General features: G+C 44.5%; 1 protein-coding gene and 1 long non-coding RNA gene across 4 annotated transcripts in view; one reads left to right on the forward strand and one right to left on the reverse strand.

The window, feature by feature from the left end:
• The window catches only part of LOC144339854 (uncharacterized), a 50,645-nt gene that overhangs the window by 12,532 nt on the left and 12,775 nt on the right, over nt 1-25,338 (forward strand). Inside the window, exon 3 of one of the 2 annotated variants that reach the window (XR_013415367.1) lies at nt 22,709-23,220. The exons of the other annotated variant lie outside the window; for it this stretch is intronic. This is a non-coding gene — a long non-coding RNA (uncharacterized LOC144339854). Of the gene's footprint in view, nt 1-22,708; nt 23,221-25,338 lie in introns of those variants that run through there. 2 annotated transcript variants of the gene reach the window in all.
• BLVRA (biliverdin reductase A) overlaps nt 14,800-25,338 on the reverse strand; it is a 44,011-nt gene continuing 33,472 nt past the window's right edge. The window contains 3 exon segments of one of the 2 annotated variants that reach the window (NM_001258144.1): nt 14,800-15,170; nt 18,336-18,507; nt 21,554-21,661. In NM_001258144.1, the coding sequence (NP_001245073.1) occupies nt 14,912-15,170; nt 18,336-18,507; nt 21,554-21,661 (539 nt within the window). In that variant the 3' untranslated portion in view covers nt 14,800-14,911. 2 annotated transcript variants of the gene reach the window in all.

Here is a 25,338-nt window from a genome sequence, read left to right on the forward strand (position 1 = left end):
CCACTTTACAAGAGAAAATCACCCTTTACTGTTTTATGGAACCACAGACAAGAGTCTTAATTTGCAAGATGCTGCCCAGTGGGCATGTTAATGGACAAATTAACATTTCCAACCCTGCAAAATACACATATCAAAACAGACATTAGTTACCTCTTTCAGCACCCAAAATCAACCTAGCAAAGCTCAAACTTCCCGTTGGTCCCTGCTGTCTTTGATCCACTTCAGGTGTGGGGGGACAACCTCTGAATGGTAATTCACAGTTGGGGTCTCTGGGCAAGGCAAAGAACAGATAGTCACCCCAGAGACAGGCCTGTTTAGCCTCCTTTAGGGCTCATTGAATGTGACCAGACAAATAAGGAGGGTTCTCTGAGTTGGGCCTGCTGGACTTCCATCAGCAACCCCTTCTGAGATCCCTTTCACATGTACAAACACACACAAAGACGAGATGGATAGAACGTCTTCCAAATCAGATCCCTAACCAAGAACTCCAAGAGTATCCCTTCCAAACTATCCTCCTATTCTCCATCTGAGAAACCTCCTTGAAATCTTCCTGATTGAGGAGAAGTCTCCCAAACCAGGACTCTTCCTACTAGTTAGAAAGAGTCAACTGAGACCCCCACAGGAGCCGAACAGACATCCCTCAATGGGGCTACAGACACAGAGACCCCAGGGTGGAGCCACAAACAGACGTCCCACAATGGAGCTACAGACACCCCACCATAGGGCTACAGAACCAGTCAGGAGAAGGAAGGCGGCATTGGCAGTGCCTAGGATACTCACCAATCCAGACACCCCGCGATGGGGCTACAGACAGACATCCACCATGGGGCTACAGACAGACACCTCGTGATAGGGCTACAGTTAAGGGATGTCTCCCCAGGACTATTACTCCATTGCAATTAAACCCAGGCACATTGGGTTGGCAGCACCCCGCCAGTAGAGAGAGTACCAGAGACAGCCCCCAGTCCAAGAGAACTAGGTGGCTGCTTGGGCTTGCTTCTGGATCCATCGCTGGAGGGGGGCCACTGAACCATGGGCAGGTAGCCACACAGGCAATGCTGGGACCAGGCGGTTTTAAGACGTTCCTGTTTCTTAGTAGATCATTCTTATTCCACAACTAAAAAAAAAGAAAAAAAAAGAAAAAAGAAAAAATCAAGAAAAGCTGGGTTTAGAGAATTTAAGGTACCTCTTACATTCAGGGAAAGTGCTGGCCTCAGATGTGGCTGTACACAGGGCTTCTGCACATGCTAGTCCCTCTACCTGGACTGCTCTCCCCATCCCTTGCCCACCGGCACCTGCTGAAACTCATCGATCTTCAGGTTTTAGCACATTCTTTAGGGAAGTCTCCCCTGACCTGCCTGGAAAAAACTCTCCCTAGTTTAAGCCTTTAAAAATCTCTTTGTAGGCCGGGCATGGTGGCTCATGCCTGTAATCTCAGCACTTTGGGATGCCAAGGTGGGACAATCACTTGAGCCCAGGAGTTTGAGACCATCTCTATAAAAAACAATTAGCTGGGGTGGCCTATAGCCCTAGCTACTTGGGAGGCTGAGGCAGGAGGATTGCTTGAGCCCACAAATTTGAGGTTACAGTGAGCAGAGATCACTCCACTGCACTCCAGCCTGTGCAGAAGTTTAGCTCTCTTGGGCCTCTTACTCCCTTTACACCTCCATCTCCGATGTTACAACTAATTGACTGGGTTATCAAGGGATTTTCCAAAAACAAGCCTTTTCTGGAGGAACTCAGGTGTCATTGACTAAAGTGTAATACTTAAAAATTTTTGACTTGATTCCTTGAGGTGGAGGATCGTGAAGTATATTTTTGGGATTTCAAGGTCCAATAAGGAACATTTTTTTCTCTCCTTCCAATTTTGGGGACCAATTAAGCTATAGATGCAAGAGAGAGACAGAGAGATGAAGTTTTAAAAAATAGTTTTATGGTAAAGTTGGTTGGGGAATGTGGGGATCTGCAGCCAAATAGGTTTGGCTCTGTCTTAGGTTAACTCTGTCTTAGGGTAATACAGAGCACCCGATCCTGTCGCTGTTTGGGACACCACTTGTAACCTGCAATGTATGGCTGGAAAGTCCAGGGTGAGTTTAAGGTTGTGAAAGTTCTTTAATAAATAAACAGAGTAACCTTAGCTCACTGGGGCTAGTAAACTGAGATCAAATGATTGAATTATGTGGTCTCTACTAGAGAGACACTTTTCCATCTTTACCAGACCTATCAGTCAACAGTGTTAAAGCATTAAGTATGGGGGAGTGCAATACCACTTCAAATTGCCTTTTACTTAAAGGAATCCTGATCATATCAGGGTCATAACTTAGCAATTGACTGCATTAATCATTAAGATGGCAAGCTGAAATAAGTAACAAGAAGTTTAAAAAGAAAATCTGAAAGCATCTCTAGAAGCAGAGACTTAAATAATAAACTTTAACCATGTGCTTAAAGCCACAGGCAGAATAGCTTAAATCTTGTAATTGAGTTTTCAGGCTGGCCAAGTTTATGGAGTTTAATCTAGCAAACAGTCTTGAAAACAGTGACTCACTAGCTGGGGACTCACTAGCTGGAGAACTCTTAGCAAGTACAAATCAAAGACTATCTGTAATCAGTGGGTTAAGATAGTCATTCATGCATAAGTTTTCACTACACTTACAAGCAACTTTTCTTCACTTTCTGAGAAGGACACAACATTTTTACCTTTTAATTTAACTGTAGCAGGACGAGCTGCAGACAAAACCCCTCAGACACTGAGTTAAAGAAGGAAAGGCTTTATTTGACCGGGAGCATTGGCAAGACTCACATCTCAAAAACCGAGCTCCCTGAGTGAGCAATTCCTGTCCCTCTTAAGGGTTCACAACTCTAAGGGGGTCCATGTGAGAGGGTCGTGATTGAGCAAGCAGGGGGTATGTGACTGGAGGCTGCATGTACCAGTAATTAGAACAGAACAGAACAGGACAGGGATTTTCACAGTGCTTTTCTATACAATGTCTGTAATCTATACTGTAATGTATAGATAACATAACTGATTAGGTCAGGGGTCGATCTTTAACTCCCAGGCCCAGGGTATGGCGCTGGGCTGTCTGCCTGTGGATTTCATTTCTGCCTTTTAGTTTTTACTTCTTTCTTTGGAGGCAGAAATTGGGCATAAGACAATATGAGGGGTGGTTTCCTCCCTTATTCCCCCTCTTTGAGAACTTCACTCATTAGTGGGAGTTCTCACTTTCATTCTCACTACCCATATCTTCTTGCAAGACAAATCGATAGTGATTCACATAGTACACTTGTGCTAAAGCATTCTGGTGAACTAAGGTAGTGATGAAGCTTTTTATCATTTGAAGAAGCACAGGTAGCAAACAAGGGAGCAGTAAGCAGGTTCCTATTACAATTATGACTCCTATTATAACAGCTTTAAATCCTCCTAGTGCTGGGAACCATTTTCCAAACGTGGGCTCAGGATCAAATCCATGCCACACTTGCATGGGCACATGTGCCAGTTTTGTCATATCTCTAACTATGTCTTCAACTACTTGCCCTTGATCAACTATGTGTAGACAGCAATTAGTAAGGTTAAATTTCCTACAGACCCCTCCTTCAGCTGCTAGCAAGTAGTTGAGAGTCAATCTATTTTGATAGATAGCATTTCTCATCTGAGTTTCTTGCTGGGCCAGAATAGTCAAGGCTCTGCCAGTCTTATTAGTGATTATTTCTTTTTTTTTTTTTGAGACGGAGTCTGGCTCTGCCGCCCAGGCTGGAGTGCAGTGGCCGGATCTCAGCTCACTGCAAGCTCCGCCTCCCGGGTTCACGCCATTCTCCTGCCTCAGCCTCCCCAGTAGCTGGGACTACAGGCGCCCGCCACCTCGCCCGGCTAGTTTTTTGTATTTTTTAGTAGAGACGGGGTTTCACCGTGTCAGCCAGGATGGTCTCGATCTCCTGACCTCGTGATCCGCCCGCCTCGGCCTCCCAAAGTGCTGGGATTACAGGCTTGAGCCACCGCGCCCGGCCATTAGTGATTATTTCTAAGAGAGCTTGTAACTGTATGATTCGGTTGAGCATGTAAATGGGGGTCCAGTATCCTCACAAGCAGTCTTGTGCCCAAGTACCAGGCCCATAATATTGTATGATTCTCTCAGGGGGCCATTCATCATCTTTCCAGTTTCCTATAGCTATGCTGCTCTTTTCGTGGGAACCATAGACAGGGAAGCCCAGGAGCTCGCCTGTCTTTATGGGCAGTAGGAAGAAAGATGGTTTAATAGTGCCAATAACACAACTACCTGCCCACTGGTTGGGTAATTTGGTGTAAGCTGTATGCCCACATATCCAGTATAATCCCGTGGGGGCTGTCCAGTCCCGATGGGACTCCGGGTGGGTTCACACGGTTTGCAACTTTGGAAATTTACTAAATGGATTTTTCTTAGTGTGGTTTGAACTGCACTAGGTGGCTGTTTTTGTAGTACTATTATACAGTTTTTGCCCAAGGCAGCTGAGTCTTCCCACAGGAAGGGTGAAGTCCTTCCCCACTCTTGCTACACAGTATTGTCTAATGATTGAGGCTTTTAGGACCCAGAAGTTATCAGGGTGATTCTTTTGAGCTGGGAATTCATCAGGAACTGGGTCTGTAGGTACTAATTCTCAGGCTTCCCATGGCCATTGATCTCCCATTACAGTTCCCCCACATACATAACATGAAGTGACATTGAGAGACTGGGCTACATGCTCAGCTAATTGCAAAAACAAATTTATTGTTTTTCCTGAAATTTCTGGTACTGGCACATTATGTTCATCACAGAAGGTTTGAAATACTGGCTCAGCAGAGCGTTTATAAACTTCTCCTCAAACCACGATATTTACTCGAGGATCCAGTCCAGTCCCATCGATTCCTAGGGTTACACACTCCCCTTTTTTCCAGCGAGGATCAAGGGGATTGGTTATTACTAGTTTTAAGGGGTTACACTGACCACTGGTACAGGAAGGGCCACTTTTCCCTTTCTGAAGGTGGACAGGATCCTTTTCATTTTTTATCCAAGTAGCCTAAATGATACAAGACCAGTATCCACATTTATTTCCACACAGTCCTAATTCATGACAAATGTACTTTTTTTTCTGCCATATAGCCTTTTTCCTAATTAAGAGAACTACATTTTATTTCTAACTTATTACTATTAATGATAGCACAGACATTAAAAAGGTGACTTGTTTGGGCACCCCTTTTCCTTTTGTTTTGGCTAACACTTTACTCATATCATTTATGCGCCCCCACCAATCCTCAGTCCTTAATCTTATTTCAAAAACTGTGGTCATGGGAGGTTCAGATGGGTCATAACACATGCATACCTTGCATAGAAAAGCATTATACAAACAAGTTCTTTTTAGAGTCCTGGTAAACGTATAACCATAAAATAATGAGACTGTAGCAACTTTTTGTCTTACCTGAGTGACTTGATGTATACACTGGGAATAGTCCTCAGTCTGAGGAAGGTCAGTTGAAGTCCTTACTGTACAAGTCCACATTTTAAGGAAAATGAGCCCCGCAATGAGTTTTCTCATGCTTTGGCTCTGCGTGGACCAGTCAGCTTCTGGGTGTGACTGGAGCAGGGCTTGTCGTCTTCTTCAGAGTCACTTTGCAGGGGCTGGCGAAGCTGCTCCCTCCCACATACCGTTCACAGTCTACTGATGTTCAAGGATGGCCTCGGAGGTTGGGCCCACTAGAATAAACTGAGTCCAATACTTCTACACAGTTGTATTCAACTGGGCTCTCTGATACTGGCAGCAAGGTGGCGGGGTTTAGGGTGTTGCAAACTTTAATGATTATGTGGGGATTTTCATATAGCAAGCTTTGGTACTTGGTTAATCTGGCATTTGTTAGCCAATGATGTCCTCTGGTATTCATCAAAGTTACCACAGCATGGGGGGCCTTTATATTCAGGTTTTCCCCAAGGGTTAGTTTATCTGCTTCTTGTGCTAACAGGGCCATTGCTGCCAGGGCCCTTAGATATGGGGGCCAGCCTTTGGAAACCCCATCTAGTTGTTTTGAGAGATAGGCCACTGGCCTTGCCCAGGGCCCCACAGTCTGGGTTAAAACTCCACCTGCCATTTTTTCTCTTTCTGACACAGAGTGTAAAGGGTTTTGTCAGGTCAAGTAGCCCCAGGGTTGGGGCTGACATTAGTTTTTCTTTTAACTCATGAAAAGCTCATTGCTGTTGGTTGTAATAGATGTATTTTATCCAATATATATTTTTATTAACTGTCACCCACCAAAATATCAACTCAAATCCTGCAGCTATTTGATTTCAAGTTTTAAATTGATCTGGTATTCCCTGTGGCACTCCAATTGCGTCTAAATAGACGTGAGAGTCAAAAGACCCATAAGGGGCTTCTCTCGCTTTACGATGTCTTATTTTTCCTCCCTCTGGTTGATGAAATGCCAGGGTGAAAGGGATAGCCAATTGGACTAAAGCACAAATGCCACTCCAGTTATTTAGCAGAGTGCCCAGTAAAGGTCCACCACGATACCACTGCACATCCGCTCGGGGATGAACAAGGGCTGACTGATTGATAAGCTCTTGAAAATTCTTAAGCTCACTGTATCCCTTCAGGTCTCCAAGGAATGCTGAGTTTCCTCCCTGTCGTGAGAGACACGAAGTAAACTTAGTGTTGGGAGATGGAGGTTGGATGGCCCTTTGGGGCTGACCTGCAGGGTGCCAGACTTTGGGATATAACAGAGAGAGCTTGGCATGACTTATTACTCCAGGCTGTAGAATCCTGGAAAAGAGCTACCATACAGCCCACACCAGCTCGACTGGAGGACCACCTTAGTAGAAAGGGGACAGTCTGGGCCTCTGGCCTGCCATGTGCACGAGCATAACAATTGCTTTTGTTTAACATGTGGATGGAATATTTGATCCATTCCAACCGGCATTTGCATCTTGGTATCCTGTCTTAATTGTCAAAGTTTGTTTTAAGTCTTTAACTTCTATGATCCTCTAGTAAAATGAATGTATTATTTTAGGAAATTACAACAACCAGTTGGGGCAGTCCATCCTTGCTCTTTAGTGGTCCACAGAATGTTGGACCAATTACGGCATAAAAGCTTTACATTGGGGAGCAAGACTCCTGGTTGACACTGCAGTCTTTATTGAAATTTCCCGGGATTAAATTGTTCTAATTTACTAATGCCCAGTCTAAGGAGAGTCAGGAGGGCCAGAGGTACTTTTCTGAAGTAGAGAGCTCTCTTTGACTTGGCAAGACCCCACAAGTATAACAAGACAAGCATTAAATGCAATCGTTTGAGGCAAAATTGACTTGGTTATGTTAATAACTAGATAGTCAGCAATAGAGTGAGGAAAGAAGAAAGACTAATAGAATAGATGAAAGAGAGTTAAATTTTTCTTTGCTTTAGTTTGGTAAGGTTTTCCCCTGGGACTATGGCACAAAACTCTGGAGGGGGTAGTGCTTTCTTGACTCGGTTGTGATGAGTCCATCCTTTCTTCGCTATACGAACAGCAGTCACGGTGGTTAGCAGCACAAGGTAGGGTCCTCCCTAGGCTGGCTCAAGTTTCCTTTATTTTCACCCTTTGATGAGACCGTGATCTTCAGGCTGGTACCAGTTTACCGGAAATTCTAGGGGTGGTACCTGTGCTAAAAGACTTTTAGTTTTGAGGGAAAGGGAAGTGGAAGATAAACCAAATATATAATTTCTAAGAAATTGACCTTTTGTTTTAAATGTGGGGACATCAGCAGTGGACTTTATAGTCCTTGGTTCCTTTCTGCTGAGAAATTTCCTTTAGCACCTATTTTTATTAGTTTTTGGACCAAAGAAGCCAAACACCATTTTATATTTGACAATGCTTCCTGTATGGTTTTTATACCAAATAAACTAAATTTAACCTTTATATTGGTGTGTTAGTTTTAATAAAACTTTGTGTACATATTTATTCAGCTTTTAATGTTGGACCATAAGGTAAGATTTTTATAGACTCTTTTTAACCTTTTATAATCTTCATTAAAGAGCAGGTTAGTGCTTTAAGAAAAATCTGTTGTGTTTTTACTTTAATGTCCAGTTCACAGAAAAACTGGATGATACCCCTTTAACTTTAGCTAATATGTTTACACACAAAATTTTCTTTACAACTAATGTTTTAAAACTTGCTTAAACCTTTAAAACAATAATTTTTTTAACCTTTTAATGTAGGTAAAAATTTACATTCTTATGCCTCCTTATAATCCTTCTACCAAAGGTATATTTTACTTTCCTTATACACCTTGCATATAAACTGTTTTTTTTTTCTTTTTCAATAGTTTTACATTCTGGAGGCCTAGTTACTTTTAAATTATACAACATTTCTTGCATAAATTCTTTTTTTATAACATTTTTCTCTTTCACAACTTTCGCAGACAATTCTTCGACATGCCTCAACTTTTTGATTTATTACATACATTTATTTTTTTAAACAACCAGTTAATTTATTTCAGGACAAGAATTTATCATGTAACACTTTTTTTACATCAATTCTGCCCCCGCCTTTTTTTCTTTTTCTTTTTCTTTTTTTTTGAGACGGGGTCTCGCTCTGTCGCCCAGGCTGGAGTGCAGTGGCCGGATCTCAGCTCACTGCAAGCTCCGCCTCCCGGGTTCACGCCATTCTCCTGCCTCAGCCTCCGAGTAGCTGGGACTACAGGCGCCCGCCACCTCGCCCGGCTAGTTTTTTTTTTTTGTATTTTTTAGTAGAGACGGGGTTTCACCGTGTTAGCCAGGATGGTTTCGATCTCCTGACCTCGTGATCCACCCGTCTCGGCCTCCCAAAGTGCTGGGATTACAGGCTTGAGCCACCACGCCCAGCCCGCCTTTTTTTTCAAAGATGATAACCATTCTTTTCCAAAGCGAACTTCCTTTATGTCTGTGGACTAGACTGTCTAAGGCCACAAGATTAGACCTTTATATGGTAATTAAGATTTAGATGCCCTGTTAGGAAAACTTCTGGGTTAAGGGAATTTTCAGTGGTTAACGTTAAATCATCCTTTTTTTTTTTTTTTTTTGACTTAGGATAGTTCTGAACTGGTGAGGTGCGCTCACAACGAGGTTTCCTCTAAAAGCTATTTTTCTACTTTCTTCTGCTAGGAAAACACGCTCAAATGCATTTAATCTGTAGCGGCAACTGTTTTCCTAGCAGAAGAAAGAGGGAGTCAGAGAGAGAGAGAGGCAGAGAGAGACAGGAAGAGACATAGACAAAGAGGGAGTCAAAGAGAGAGAGAAAGAGACAAAGTCAGAGAAAGAGAGAGATAGAAGCAGTAAAGAGAAACCAATGTACCCTATTCCTTTAAAAGCCGCGGTAAATTAAAAACCTCGAATTGGTAATTGAAGGTCTTCTCCATGACGCTATAACACTCCAATACCACCTTGTTGTCAGTGTAAACAAAGGCGTAGCCCAAAAGCACTGAGGCCACTTACAACCCATAGCTTTCGTATAAGGATTTTTTATACGAGCCAATTCGAGGTTTTAATTTGTCTGTCTCTCTTTCTCTCTGTCTCTCTTTCCCCCCTCTCTCTTTCTCTCCCTGCTACTTTCCTCTCTGCTGTTCTTTCCCTGCCTCTGCCAGCCATGTATGCTACTGTTCTCCCCTCTCCTTCCCCTTCCCCTAGGGGAGGAACCAGCAGGAGTGGAGCTACTCTTTCTTCCCCTGAAAAGAGGATGCCCAAGATGGACATTAACTCAATCCAAGTTTATAACTGAGGTCCTAAGATTTGGTCAATTTGGTCTGCCACTCCCTAAGCGTCATCTAGTAGCGGTTTAAGCTCCTTTTTAAAATTCTAGCCTTCTGAACTTGTTAAGGGAGCATTTACAAAGCCAATGCCGCCCCACCCCCCTTGTGGTACCTCTTTCAAAGGGAAGAGGGTCAGGGCTGAACCCTTAGATACGGAGGGAAATGGGAAATTCTGAATATTCTTTTTTACATTGTTCTACCTCACACTGGAGTCCTTTTAGAGAGGGGTATTTAGGTTGGGAGGGAACAGGCTGGTGGGACGGTAATTCCCAAGAGTCAGGGGTATAAGGAGGAGGGATAACGTGAGTGGAGGGGGGGATTTGGAACAGGATCTGAGGCGGCGGTGGCTGTCTGAGGGGAAAGATTGGGGACACTGAACGGGAAAAGATAGTCTAGGGGATCCTGTGCGCTGGAACTTTTAGGCATGAGAACTGGCTCCTCTGACTTTTCATTTTGAGGTGCCAAATTGGGTTCTTCCCTACTTGTTTTTAAGGGCAAAAGGAGAGCAGGTCCTTGCCTTCAGCAAAGGGCATAGCCTAATTCTTTTTGAGATACTGGACTTTTATCATTAACATATCGGATTAGAAGCTGACGCATTACATCCTCATTTGACACAAACTTTGGCCAGAAGATCGAGGATTTGAGGGTGGGTCCCTGAGTCCAAATAAAACAGCAATATTTTTTATCATTTGTTGCTTTTTCCTATGTTTAGTCCTTTCATTATCCTTCCAGTATTTTACCATGGGACCTAGGGGGCTATCCAGGGGGATAGCTTTGTTACCATCTTTATTTCTCTTGCTCCCTGTCTTGCTTGGGGTATTTCCCATCTTGATGGTTTTGGGTTAAGGTTCAAGGTTCAACTTCCCTTACTGGAAACTTCTTGCCTTTTGGAGTGAGGCTCAGTTCCCCCACTGGAAATTTCTTGCCTTATAAGGTGAGGCTCAATTTCCCCACTGGAAATTTCTTGCCTTTTGGGGTGAGGCTCAATTTCCCCCACTGGAAATTTCTTGCCTTTTCTACTACTGGGGTTTGTGTGAGGTTCAACCCCCCCCCAATGGGGATGTCTTGCCTCTTTTTAACCTCTATGCCTCCCTGACCAAGGAGTACTTCATCGCCCCCGCCCCGACCCCTCCCGCGGCTTTCTTACCTTGGCCCCGACCACCAAGGAAATACTTTACTGGTTCCCATAGTATCTTTTCCTTGGTCCATGCACAGACTTGCATGGCCCTTATGGAGAATCCTTTAAGCTAGGTTGCTGGCCAGTTTCTTTCCACGTTGCTGAGAGCTCTGGTTATTCCTTGCACTGGGTGGGTCCTAATTTCTCACCCTTGAGGCCACCACAAAGGGGTGGGGCGCGCCTCCTCATGAGAGAGGAGCTGAGACTGCCCCTGGAGGGGAATGTAATTACAGGCAAGCCCCCAAATTGTTATAAGTAAAATTTCGGTGCCGCAAAAGAAATAGCACTAGAATATAACATTTTCTTTTTAATTCTCAGCAAGTCAATGTACTTCTATAGAAGGGTGCACCCTTACAGATGGAGCAATGGTGAGCGTACACTCAGACAAGGTAGGGGAAGGGGGTCTTATCCCTGATGCACATGGCCCCTGCTGCTGTGTCATTCCCCTATTGGCTAGGGTTAGACCACACAGGCTAAATTTACTCCAGTTGGCTAATTTCAAGAGAGTGATGGCGGTGAGTGGTTTGGCGGGAAAAATGGTTATGGCAGAGCAGGAAATTGGAATGAGTCAGGGTGGAGCAGGTAATTGAAAAAGATTGCTTTACAAGGAAGTTAAGTAAAAGTAGAAGGCAAAGAATTGAACATACTGACACTGATTCTTTGAAAAGAAATTTAGAACTCATATCTAACAGACTGATGGCTGTGGCATATCCTCTGTCCTTTCTCCTATCTATTGGAGGAGGAGGCTTAGGTAAGACCTCTGTTTCCTGTTATTTTGGCCTGGTGATATTGGGGTTGGGGGAAGAGGAGGTGATAAGGCAGGTGACATTTTCTCCTCCTTCCTCTTTTTAGGCTCTTCTGTGTGTAACTGAGCCAGGGCTGCTCTAATTAAAGCCCATAACATTAAAGATTTTACTGGGACTTGATGCCTTTGCACCTGATGTTGTTTAAGATTTCTCCCCACAGCCGGGCGCGGTGGCTCAAGCCTGTAATCCCAGCACTTTGGGAGGCCGAGACGGGTGGATCACGAGGTCAGGAGATCGAGACCATTCTGGCTAACATGGTGAAACCCCGTCTCTACTAAAAAATACAAAAAAAAAAAAAAAAAAATAGCCGGGCAAGGTGGCAGGCGCCTGTAGTCCTGGCTACTCGGGAGGCTGAGGCAGGAGAATAGCGTAAACCCGGGAGACGGAGCTTGCAGTGAGCTGAGATCTGGCCACTGCACCCAGCCTGGGCGACAGAGCGAGACTCTGTCTCAAAAAAAAAAAAAAAAAAAAGATTTCTCCCCACTTGCTCCCAGAGTTCTACATCTAGCATTCCTTCCTCTGGGAACCATGGGCTTTGTACTCCGTTACTGACCACATTAGTTTTCAATTCCTTCAACAACTGAAATTCTAGTGTGGTGTGTTTGTGAATAAACTGCTGTGGATTATTTGGATCAGGCCTTACGGAAATAGGAAAAGCGCAAGGTCCTAGGGGCTCTCCAGGTATGACAGCAGTGTAAAATTCTTTGTATTGGGGTTTCTATTTCTGCTACTGAAGGAGGCGATACGGATGTTTCTGCAATTGGGGGAGGCAGTATAGGCCAATTTGTATCCTCCCTCTCCTGTTTTTTATTTTCAACTGGAGCTGTTGGTGGGACAACAGATTCTTTCAGATTTTTAGATTCAGCCTGCTGTCCCACAGAATAAGAAGAAGATAATGGTAGAAGTACAGTACAAACTAAACTCTAAGTGGAGAAAACAGAAGAATCAGCTAAGACCTTTTTGATGAGCCTGTTTTAATCCTTCTCCTGCTTTATCCCAATTTTCCACATCAAGAGTGTCTGCCTGTGGAAACCATGGGTTATGCGCAATAACCTTTTATGGCTCCTGCAGGTGGTTAGTTCGTGTCTGCAAATTAACCTGAGCTCCAGACTGTCTCAACAGAACTTTAAGCAACTGCACATAACGTTTTTCTTCAATAGACAAATTCTTCCCCTTATTACTCTGATTCAGAAAACTTCCTATTTCCAGTATTTCTTTAAAGCACTGCTCCCAGTACCTCTTTATGGCACTGATCAGTACCTCTTTAGGGCACTGACCTTCTATCTGCTGCTGCAGATTCGTTTCGGGGTCCCCATTCGCCTTGTCAATTTCAGTTCCTCTGCTCCAGCAGACCTTCTTCATTCATGTCCTCGAAGTCCTGTGTTTTCAGATGCCACTATGCAGAGTACCTGATCCTGTTGCTGTTTGGGGCGCCACTTGTAATCTGCATAGACCTTGGGGGACTGAACAAAGGGGGGCGAATGCGGGAATAAAAGACAAGAGACAAAAGAGTGTATTTGGAAGAAGGGGTCAGGGGCATCTTGCCTCTAGTGGACAAGGGCCCTGAGCTTTACACAGCCCTCTGTATTTATTAGGCGAAAGAGATAAAGGGGGAGGATGGTTGTCGGGTAATTGTCGGTCAGTCGTTTGGTTCACAGCAGGCTTGTGGGACTGCATCCTTTGAATAATAGGCACTAGATTTCTCAATAGATAACTTCCAGGAGCCTGGCGCCAGGGAGTGATGTCCCTCAGCAAACCTTTTGGTGGCAAGGCAGTGTGAGTTTGCCCACATCCTGCATTCATGATAAACAGTTTGCTGTTTGATCATATAGCCTCCAGCGGAATGCTGAGTTGGTCACATCCCACGGGCCTCTGGCTCCCTGCAGGGTAACTCTGTCTTAGGGTAACTCTTAGGCTCCACCTTTGGGTAACTCTGTCTTAGGCTCGTAGGGTAACTCTGTCTTAAGTTAACTCTTAGGCTCTGTCTTAGGGTAACTGCCCTGTCTTAGGGTAACTCAATTCCTCATCACAGCTGCAGGTCATCTACTTGCAGAGGAGGAGTCTGCCTCAGTCATCTGCCACGTGGACAAGCTCCAGCGCATCCTAAGGATGTCGGTTCAGAGGGAGAGGGTGGCTGGGTGTCATGTGCTTAGTTCCTCTTCCAGCTTCACCAGACAGGCACCGTGTCACTGCTGCCACAGGGAGAGGGGCTGAGGGGCAAAGGGCACCGCTGTGTTGACTCTTGCCTGGAGACACAAGGCCCTCCTGGAGGATCCCCCAACACTTAGGAGCATTAGTACAGTGGGATTAAGGCTTTTTTTTTTCTTCAAATTGGACAGAGGGACAGATTGCTGAGGAATACATTTGGATTATTTCCTTCTGTGACACTCTGAAAGAACTGTGACTGGGGCATGGGGTGCCACTTTCAGAGGCAGGAGTGCTTAGGAAATGCCACAGTGGCACATGGCCTGTGTGGGCTCCAGCAGCAGCAGCAACCCCCAGGGTAGAGAGGGCAGCTGAGAACACAAGAGTAGAAGGGCAGTGGCTCCATCATCTCAGAGGGTTCTGTTCAAACAACATTTTCTAGCATACGGTGAAAAGAGACCTGGTGCCAGGCATGGTGGCTCATGCCTGTAATCCCAGCACTTTGGGAGGGGCTGAGGCAGGTGGATTACCTGAGGTTGGGAGTTCGAGCGAGACCCGCCTGGCCAATGTGGCGAAACCTCGTCTCTACTAAAAATACAAACATTAGGCAGGCGTGGTGGCATGTGCCTGTAATCTTCAGCTCCTTGGGAGGCTGAGGCAGAAGAACTGCTTGAACCCAGGAGGTGGAAGCTGCAGTGAACCGAGATGGTGCCACTATACTCAGCCTGGGTGACAGAGTGAGACTAGGTCTCAAAAAAAAAAAGTCTGCTAGTACCCATCTCATAGGGCTGTTAGGAGGAGTAAGTGAAATCAGACTTACAAAGCATTTAGTTCAGCTCAATCAACGAGTTCATTCTCGCCTTGTCCCCACTGCATAGCCCCTAACCCCAAATACCCCAACACAGCTCATAACAATAAGATTCTTGTTTCCCCAACATGTTTAATTGTAAGAATAGAGATAATGGTCAACTCTTGAGAAGAACCAAACTCTGATGCCATCTTGGAAGTGCTGCATCACCTCCTCTTCTTACTTCCTTGAACAGCAATATTTCTGGATTTCTTCTGCAAGCCCCAGGCAGTGCAGGATGCGTTTCTTTTCAGCAGCCAGTTCCTTCTCAGAGAACTGGCCCAAGAGTTTCTGGACAAATATATTTTGATCTTTCAGAAATATATTCTTATTCACTCCTACATTTGGCACATTCTCCAGGGACCCAGACTTGAAATGGAAGCTTAAATATCTGTTTCGTTTTAAACCAGGCCCTTTTTCTTCAATCCATGACAGTGGACTGCAAAGACAGAAGACAAAAGAATCATGTTAGAGATTACACAAGAGCACAAGTGGGTGCTTGCTGGCACCAGACCGCCTGGTAACAGGTCCTTGTCAGGTACCCATCCTCCTTGCAGTCACTAGCCTCCCAGAGGCTGTGGGTGACTGTGTCAACCTCACAGCCAAAAAGTCTTTTATTTAATTTTGCCATCAAGCAGGGGAATTCCTTCAGTGACTTTTTTTTCTTTTTTTTCTGGGATGGAGCCTTGTTCTGTCGCCCAGGCTGGAGCGCAGTGGTGCAGTCTTCACTCACTGCAACCTCCGCCTTCTGGGTTCAAGCTATTTTCCTGCCTCAGCCTCCCAAGTTGCTGGGATTACACACGCCTGCCACCATGTCTGGCTACTTTTAAAAAAGTATTTTTAGTAGAGATGGGGTTTTGCCACGTCAGCCAGGCTAGTCTTGAATTCCTGACCTCAGGTAACCCACCTGCCTTGGCCTCCCAAACTGCTGGGATTACAGACGTGAGCCACCGCACCTGGCCTCCCATGACTAGTTTTAAAAGCTCATAGTGCAGTCTAGCAAATGTTCTAGGAGATGGTAACAAAGATTAATTTTAATGCAATTTATTTAGTGCTTTATTTTGACACCGAATAAAAATAAACGAGGTATTCTACATAGTCTTCCTAAGAAAATTTCTCATGTCCTTTTTTTTTTTTTTTGAGATGTTTGCTCTTGTTGCCCAGGCTGGAGTGCAGTGGTGCAGTCTCAGCTCACTGCAACCTCTGCCTCCAGGTTCAAGTGATTCTCCTGCCTCAGGCTCCCCAGTAGCTGGGTTTACAGGCACCTGCCACCATGCTTGGCTAATTTTTGTATTTTTAGTAGAGATGAGGTTTCACCATGTTGGCCAGGCTGGTCTTGAACTCTTGACTTCAGGTGATCCAACTGCCTTAGCCTCCCAAAGTGCTGGGATTACAGGCGTGAGCCACCGTTTCCGGCGTCTCGTGTCCTTATAAATAATATGGAATCTTGGGATTTGAGGGAATGCAGAATGTCAAGATCTTTCTTGTACCTCAATTTCCTTACTAGTAAAAATAAGTAATGGTAATAAGTATACAGCTTTACCTATCCTGCTGTGACACTGTGAGATAAAAATGCAATTTGTGGCCAGGCGTGGAGGCTGATGTGGGTGGATCATTTGAGCCCAGGAGTTTGAGACCGGCCTAGACAATATGGCAAAAACCCATCTTACCCAAAAATACGAAAATCAGCCAGTCCCATAATCCGGTCTCAAAATAAATAAATAAGGAGATAAAAAATTTTTTAAAACTGCAGTTTGGGACATGGAAAGTACTATGATTTTAAGAAGTTATTATTATATTATATTAACTGCTTTCTGTCCCCACCCCTCATCTGATACTTGCCTCTCCTGTGCAAAAATGAGAGTCAGGGCCAGGTGCAGTGGCTCACGTGTGTAATCCCGGCATTTTGAGAGGCCAAGGCGAGCAAATCACTTGAGGTCAGGAGTTTGAGACCATCCTGGCCAACATGGTGAAACCTCATCTCTACTAACAATACAAAAATGAGCCAGGCATGGTGGCAGGCACCTGTAATCCCAGCTACTCGGGAGGCTGAGGCAAGAGAATCGCTTGAACCTGGGAGGTGGAGGTTGCAGTGAGCTGAGATCGCACCACTGCACTCTAGCCTGGGTGACAGAGGGAGACTCTACCTCATTAAAAAAAAAGAGAGAGAGAGAGAGTCAGCCTCTGCCTCCCCCACATCTTGCTTCCTCATTGACTCCTACTCAACTTCAAGACCAAACAAGGCACTGCCTCTCGTCAGAAGCATGAGCTGACCTAGTACAGGTTCCCCTTCCCTGTGCTCCTACAGCACCCTACAGTATCTTTACCTCTAATTACAGGGTACTACAACTGTCTGTGTACAGGTCTGACCATGGCTGCAATCCTAACACTCACATGGCCACACTAGAGCCTGGGCCACCACTGTCGGTCATTCCATAGGCAGCACTGCTGAGTTCCATGTGCTTTGCCTTCATCTGCCAGGCCTCTCTGCCTTTTCCTAGCGAAGAAGAAACTCCTCAAAATGGACTAGATCAGGCTTCATTCAGGGACTCAAATTCTTTTTTCTTTTTAAAATACCCAACATCTGCTTCTTTTACTACCAGGAGACCCACCTCTCTGGAAAGGCATCTAGAAACACTCTAAATCCCTTACTGTTCTAAATAATTGACAGAGCCCAGGTACTTTGGGAGGAAAATTATGAATGTGTTTTTGTTAAAAAAGACTTGGTATGAGAAATAAGTCAGAATGTTTTGGGAACAGTGTGACAGGGTGATGGGATGCTAAAGCTGAAGCACAGAACCTCACACTCTGGCTCCACTGAGGGGTGAATGTGTGGCCCTGCAGGGAACATGTACAGTGTTAATGGCAGAGTCTAGGTGGACGGGTGTTTACTGAAAAATTCTTTCAACTTCACAATATGCCTGAAAACTTTCACAGAAAACACTGGAAAAAAATCAGGTCACAGAGTTAACATAATTTCTTTTTCTTTCTTCTTTTTTTTTTTTTTTCAAGAAGGAGTCTTGCTCTGTTGTCCAGGCTGAAATGCAGTGGCCTGATCTCAGCTCATTGCAACCTCTGCCTCCCAGGTTCAAGCAATTCTGCCTCAGCCTGCCAAGTAGCTGGGACTACAAGCGTGCGCCAACACACCCGGTTAATTTTTGCATTTTTAGTAGAGATGGGGTTTCACCATGTTGGCCAGGCTGGTCTCAAATTCCTGACCTCAGGTGATAAACCACCACCCTTGGCCTCCCCGAGTGCTGGGATTACAGGCCTGAACCACCATGCCCAGCCAAGTTAACGTAATTTCCACTACTAAATCTGCTATGAATGACTTGTGTGACTTAGGCAACCTGCTGGCATTCTGTAAGCCTCTGTCTACTGACTGGCAGATGGGATTATGTTTGCCTTCTTTACCTCACAGGGCTGCTGAGAGGATGAGATGAGGCAACACAAGTGCAATCTCAGCACTCCATCTGCAGAAGTAGACAGCCCTTCTGGAGCTGGGAGTGAGGGTCTAGCCCCTTGGGGCTCCCTTTGGATCATACCTGCAAATGTACTAGGATGTCCTTAAATTTCCTCCTCCTCATGGCTTCTCATGACTTACCTTTTCTTCTCTGTCTCCAGACACACTGTCATTTTCATATACTGATCTTCCTTTCGCTCTTCCAAAGTGGCAGACACAAGAGAAAGCTCCCCAAAGAGGGAGACCAGCCAGGTCAGGCGAGAGATGCCACTGAATGCAGGGAAGCCAAACCGCTCTTCTTCCAACGGGCCAGCTGTGGGAAATCACAAATATTGTGGGAACTGGGAAGGAAGAATGCCAGGTGGAGAGCAGGACCCTGGGCCGGGGCTGGCGGGGATGTGAAAAGGTGTGGCTGAGTGATCAGCACAATGGGACCTTGCCTTATGTGGTAGGCAGGCAAGATGATTAATGATACTGATGAAAACTCAGGTGACTGAATTTAAACTCTATCATAAAAGCATCTCTGTCTTTTCCTGTTTATTAAATTCAGTTTTAGTAAAACATTCTACTGGAAACAGCAGTCAATCCAGCCAAACAGGATAATAAAAAAGTTTCAGGCTTCTAATATATATATATGTACACATATGTAGATACACATACATACACACACACACACACAACATGTACCTACATATACATACATATATATCCTTTTTAATTAATGATTTAAAGTAGTCTGGTAAAAGTAGAAGAATCAAGATATTTTAGCCCCACAAGCCTGTATTCTTATAACTATCCGATGTGTAAGTGGCAATAAGGTGTGAAGGTATGGAGAAAATGGTAATACCTTTGAGCTATTTCAATATCAAGAAAATTGATACAATGTTAACTGTTTTCTTAGTCTTCCTACTCTTGTAAACAAAAAAGTATACTCAAAAGAGTACTGGGGTCAGGCGTGGTAGCTCATGCCTGTAGTCCCAGCACTTTGGGAGACCAAGGTGGGTGGATCACTTGAGGTCAGGAGTTCGAGACTAGCCTGGCCAACATGGCAAAACCCATCTCTACTAAAAAAAAAATACAAAAATTACCCAGGCATGGTGACGGGTGCTGGTAACAGCTGCTCAGGAGACTGAGGCAAGAGAATCACTTGAGCCTGGGAGGTGGAGGTTGCAGTAAGCCTAAAAAGGCCGAGTACGGTAGCTCATGCCTATAATACCAGCATTTTGGGACGCCAAGGCTAGCAGATGGCTTGCGCCCAGGAGTTCAAGACCAGCCTAGGCAACATAGCAAGACTCTGTCTCTACAAAAAACACACACAAAATTAGGCAGGTGTGGTGGTGCACACCTGCAGCCCCAGCTACTCAGGAGGCTAAGGTGGGAGGATCATCTGGGCCTGAGGAGTTCGAGGCTGCAGTGAGCCATAATTGTACCACTGCATTCCAGCCTGGATGACAGAGTGACACCCTATCTCAAAAAATATATATATAAATATAAAAAAGAGTATTGGTGTGAGAAATCCATTTGGTCAAGATACTGCTCCTGTCTGCCTCCAGCCAAAATCTTAAACATAACCTAAGTTTAAAAGACTTCATATCTGTTACATTACATTATAAACAAAACATTTCTTATGGCCTTGATATTCACTGAAAACAATGACTAATAACAATGAGTATATTCTTAAAAAGTAATGTTATATATAAATCCAAACAAAAATTAAAATTTTCATAGACAATGTGGTTTGAAATCACTAGGGCCTAAGTATCAAACTTACAAAATAAAAAGACTTCCCCAGGGCTGGTTACTGTCTGCTCTAGTTCTTTTTTGTTTTTTTTTTTTTTGTTTGTTTGTTTTTGAGACACAGTCTCGTTGTCACCTAGGCTGTGCAGTGGCGCGATCTCGGCTCACTACAACCTCTGTCTCCTGGGTTAAAGCGATTTTCTTGCCTCAGCCTTTCAAGTAGCTGAGATTACAGGTGCGTGCCACCATGCCCGACTAATTTTTGTATTTCTTTAGTAAAGATGGTGTTTCATCATGTTGGTCAGACTGGTCTCGAATTCCTGACCTCAGGTGATCCACCTGCCTCAGCCTCCCAAAGTGCTGGAATTACAGGCATGAGCCACTGTGCCCAGCCTAGTTCTTCGGACAGAATACTAAGCAGCCACCCACAACAGTTCTAGCCACTTAGAGAGCTGAGCTCCAATCCAGCTCTGTCTCATGACCGCTACATTACCTCTGTGAAGCCACTCGTGTCTTTGAGCTTCAGTTTATCTGTACAATGGGGGTGGTGAATACCACTTTATAGGATTGTCATATGGATTAAGATAATGCACATCACATACTTAATACGGTACAAATTAATGGTTTGTACTCACATTACCATTTTCAAGGATGAAGACAGATTTTGAAATGAGGTTCTACTATGTATCAGTGGCTTTACTATGCAAAAATGCAAGGCCATGTCCCCCAGGGTCTCCTTTCTGTAATGAAAGCCCTCAGGAATGGTGGCTCAGGTGCCCAACGATATAGCCAGAGAAGGGGCCCATCCGAAAGTGACCACAAGAGCAGGAGCTTCCTGCATGCCCATTTCCTATTGCTAACGGAGCTGCTCAAAGAGAACCAACATCAAGTAAACAGCTACATATACAGCAGATCAGATACAGCAGACCAGATACAGCTGGTTACGGTGGCTCATGCCTGTAATTCCAGCACTTTGGGAGGTCAAGACAGGCGGATCACTTGAGCCCAGGAGTTTGAGACCAGGCTGGGCAACATAGAGAGACACTGTTTACAAAAATTTTTAAATTAGCTGGGTGTTGTGGCGCACACCTGTGGTTCCAGCTACTTGGAAGTCTGAGGTGGGAGGACTGCTTGAGCTTGGGAGATTGAGGCTACAGTGAGCTATGACTGCACCACTGCACTCCAGCCTGGGCAACAGAGTAAGACCTTAGCAAAAAAGAAAAAAAAACAATATTGTGGTTGCCGCCAACATCCTTATAACTTGCTAGAGGAGGAAGGGAACTCTTCATATTGTATTTGCCTTGCAAGGAAGTATAAAAATGTTCTCCTCTCCGAGCACCTATCTCTCAGTCCTTTTAAAAGAGTTTTAATGTACAACTTCCTGTTGAAAAATAATCTCCAACTAGTTAATAGATTGGGACAGAGCATAAATAAGCTTGAGATTTCTAATATACTCTTTACCTAAGGGCCACCAATTAAATCCCATCTGGGAAAATTAAATTGGCCCTGAGTCAGAGAGTCTTGAGCAGAAATGAATACAAGCTCCCATACTAGAGAGCCAGGAAAGAATCTGGCTGGTCTTTGGACCTCACACGTGACCTGTGATCCCACCTAGCACTGACCTGTGAAGAGGAGTGACCCTTTCAGCAGGTCTTTCCCCACCACTTCTTTTTTCAGGAATGCAAATTCCTCCATCAAGAGTTCAACATGCTCCTCGTGCAAGACTTTTCCTGTAATGACAAAAACGGAATAAAAAGGGCAGTTGTCAGTTGTGTCTCGGTGTGCATCCCGGAGTGTACTCTGTCATCCCCTAACACAGGACATGAAGCACTGATAACTGCCCTGGGCACACAGCCAGGATTGCCTCCCTACCACTGTCACCCACCCCAGCTGAAGAGGCTGCCACTTCTAAGCTTACAACAGAAATGAATGAAGGCCAGGCACAGTAGCTCACGCCTGCAAACCCGGTACTTTGGGAGGCCAAGGCTGGCGGATCACCTGAGGTCAGGAGTTCCAGACCAGCCTGGCCAACATGGTGAAACCCAGTCTCTATTAAAAATACAAAAATTACCCAGGTATGGTGGTGGGCACCGGTAAGCCCAGCTACTTGGGAGGCTGAGGAAGGAGAATCGCTAGAACCCGGGAGGTGGAAGTTGCAGTTAGCCAAGATGGCATCACTGCACTCCAGCCTGGGCGACACAGTGAGACTCCATTTCAAAAAGAAAAAGAAAAAAAGAGAAATTAATGAAATGAAAACCTGAGAAATGAAATGAAAATCTAAGAGAACAAGATGGTATCTACCCATGTCCAAAGGCAAGATGAGATCAGTGATGTATCTGTGGGCCAGGAGAGAGTTAGCTACTGTTCTAACAGGAGGAGGCAGTACAGCAGAAAAATCTAACAGAGTAAGAACGTGGCCAGGCATGATAGCTCATGCCTGTAATCCCAGCACTTTGGGAGGCCAAGGCAAGTGGATTGCCTAAGCTCAGGAGTTTGAGACCAGCCTGGGCAACATGGCAAAACCTGGCCTCTAAAAAAAAATACAAAAATTTAGCTGGGTATGGTGGCATGCACCTGTTGACCCAGCTACTTGGGAGGCTGAACTGGGAAGATCACTTGAACCTGGGAGGTGGATGTTGCAGTGAGCCAAGATTGTGCCACTGCACTCCAGTCTGTCTCAAAAAAGAAAAAAATTAATAAAATAAAATAAATTTTGGATTATAAAAGAAAGCTGTTAACAATTTTTTTTTGCTGTATAATTTTTTTTTCATTTCTAGGCCAGAAGCTTCCTAAAGCACCAGAACTATTTTGTGATTAAGTACAAAGTGTGGTTATGATCTAGTTTCACTGAAACAGAAATCTGGGCCAGTGGGAGATGCTCCTGGGACAGTTGCCTTTGTCCAACCCAGCTTCACAGCAAATGCTGCCAAATGCTCTGGGCTTGTCCTGCACCTCACGAGCAAGGAGGATGTCTGTCACGGGAGTCTCCAGAAATGTCAGGTGTGTGGGAGGATGGGGTCCTTCCCACCCACTCCCTAAGACGTGAATGTGGCAAAGAGAACTTGTGATAAGTAGAAGCTTTCTGGCACAAAATGGCTTTGCAACAATTAAATGGCACAAAATGCTTTGCAATAAGTTGAAGCTTTTCTCTTCACAGGTAGTTTCGCCCACCGCCTCCCACCCCCACTGCCATGAAACTCTGGGGAACATGTTGTATTTTCCCCAGCACTATGTAACAGTCTCTGTGTTTCCATATCCATGGTTATTAAAGAAACTATGAATTTTTCAACTGTGTCTTTGGTTGTTTTTCTGTCATTCACTCAATGCCTGATTGTGATAAACACACATGGTAACCACAGTACACACACATATCCGTATCTATATATTTCCAGGTCTGTTCACTGACAGGGCTTGCAGAGATAGCCCAAAGCCATAAGCACACCCAGTGTCCAATCTTGCCATCAAAACGTTACTAGCCATTGGAGAATTGACTAATTCCAAGGCTGAGACAGAGAAAGTACAAGATGAACCTTAACCACTTTGTGCCAGAAAGCAAGAATTCAAAGAATAATGGAAACATAACAAAATGACAAGGGAGCTGGCAGGAAGAGGCTCCCCACTGAGCAAATTTGGAACAATGTGGACATCAATATGAATAATAAAAAGTAACAACAGCACTGAATAGAAAAACAAAGCCATGAGTTCCTACTGACATAAAATAACAAATGAATATCAGAAAGTGTGATGAGAATGGATATTTAACTAGTTATAAACTACCTTTTTACAAAATAAGCACTGATTACAAAGGGAAAAAAAGTAACTTTCAGTGGAAAAGCCCGTCAGACACCACCTAATGAAGTTATATCATTAGTAATTAGATGAACTGATAAAGGATGTTACCTGACAGAACACAATGTGAAAAACAGCATCGTTTCCTTTTTTTTTGCTGTGTGTGAGATGGAGTCTCGCTCTGTCACCCAGGCTGGAGTACAGTGAATGTGATCTCAGCTCACTGCAACCTCTGCCTCCCGGGTTCAAGAAATTCTCCTGCCTCAGCCTCCCGAGTAGCTGGGATTACAGGTGCCCACATCATGCCTGGCTAATTTTGTTGGTATTTTTACTAGAGACAGGGTTTCACAATGTTGGCCAGGCTGGTTTCGAACTCCTGACCTCAAGTAATTGCCAGCCTTGGCCTCCCAAAGTGCTAGGATTACAGGCGTGAGCCACTGTGCCTGGCTGCTTCCATAATATTTCTGTGAAAGATGCATACCCCATCTAATCATGAAGAAACATCAGATATATTCAAACTTAGGGACATTTTACACAATAACTAACTGTAATTTTTGTGGTTTTTTTTTTTTGAGACGGAGTCTCGCTCTGCCACCCAGGCTGGAGTACAGTGGCCGGATCTCAGCTCACTGCAAGCTCTGCCTCCCAGGTTCATGCCATTCTCCTGCCTCAGCCTCCCGAGTAGCCGGGACTACAGGCGCCCGCCACCGCGCCTGGCTAATTTTTTGTATTTTTAGTAGAGACGGGGTTTCACCGTGATAGCCAGGATGGTCTCGATCTCCTGACCTCGTGATCCGCCCGTCTCGGCCTCCCAAAGTGCTGGGATTACAGGCTTGAGCCACCGCGCCCGGCCACTAACTGTAATATTTATAATTGTCAAGAAAAGATGGAGGAACTGTCCAGAATGAAGGATACTAAAAGCGACATGTCAACAAAAGATAATACATGGTTTTGAACTCAGTCATTTTGCCATAAAGAATGTTATTGGGACAACTGGTGAAATTTGAATGAGGTTTGAGGATTAGATTGTTGTAATGTACCAGTGCCAATTTCCGGATTTTGATGGTTGTATGTGGTTACATGCATACCTCAGAGATTCTGCATGTTTCATTCCAGACCACCACAATAAAGTGAATATTGCAATAAAGGGAGTCACATGAATATTTTAGTTTCTCGGTGCATATACAAGTTATGTTTATACTATATAGTAGTTTGTTAAGTATGTGATAACACTATGTTTAGGAAAACAATGTATATACCTTAATTTAAAAATACATTATTGAGCTGGGCATGGTGGCCTATGCCTGTAATTCCTGCACTTTGGGAAGCTCAGGCGGGTGGATCACTTGAGGCCAGGAGTTTGAGACCAGCCTGGCCAACATAGTGAAACCCCATCTCTGCTAAAAATAGAAAAATTAGCTGTGCGTGGTGGTGTGCACCTATCATCCCAGTTACTCAGGTGGCTGAGGCACAAGAATCATTTGAACCCAGGAGGTGGAGGTTGCAGTGAACAAGATTGCGCCACTGCATTCAAGCCTAGGCAATAGGGCAAGACTGTCTTAAAAAACCAAAAAAATAAAAACAAACAAACAAAAAATGCTACCATCTGATCCTCCAT

Source organism: Macaca mulatta, chromosome 3, assembly GCF_049350105.2.
Source record: "Macaca mulatta isolate MMU2019108-1 chromosome 3, T2T-MMU8v2.0, whole genome shotgun sequence".
In the NCBI taxonomy this organism is placed as follows: Eukaryota; Metazoa; Chordata; class Mammalia; order Primates; family Cercopithecidae; genus Macaca; species Macaca mulatta.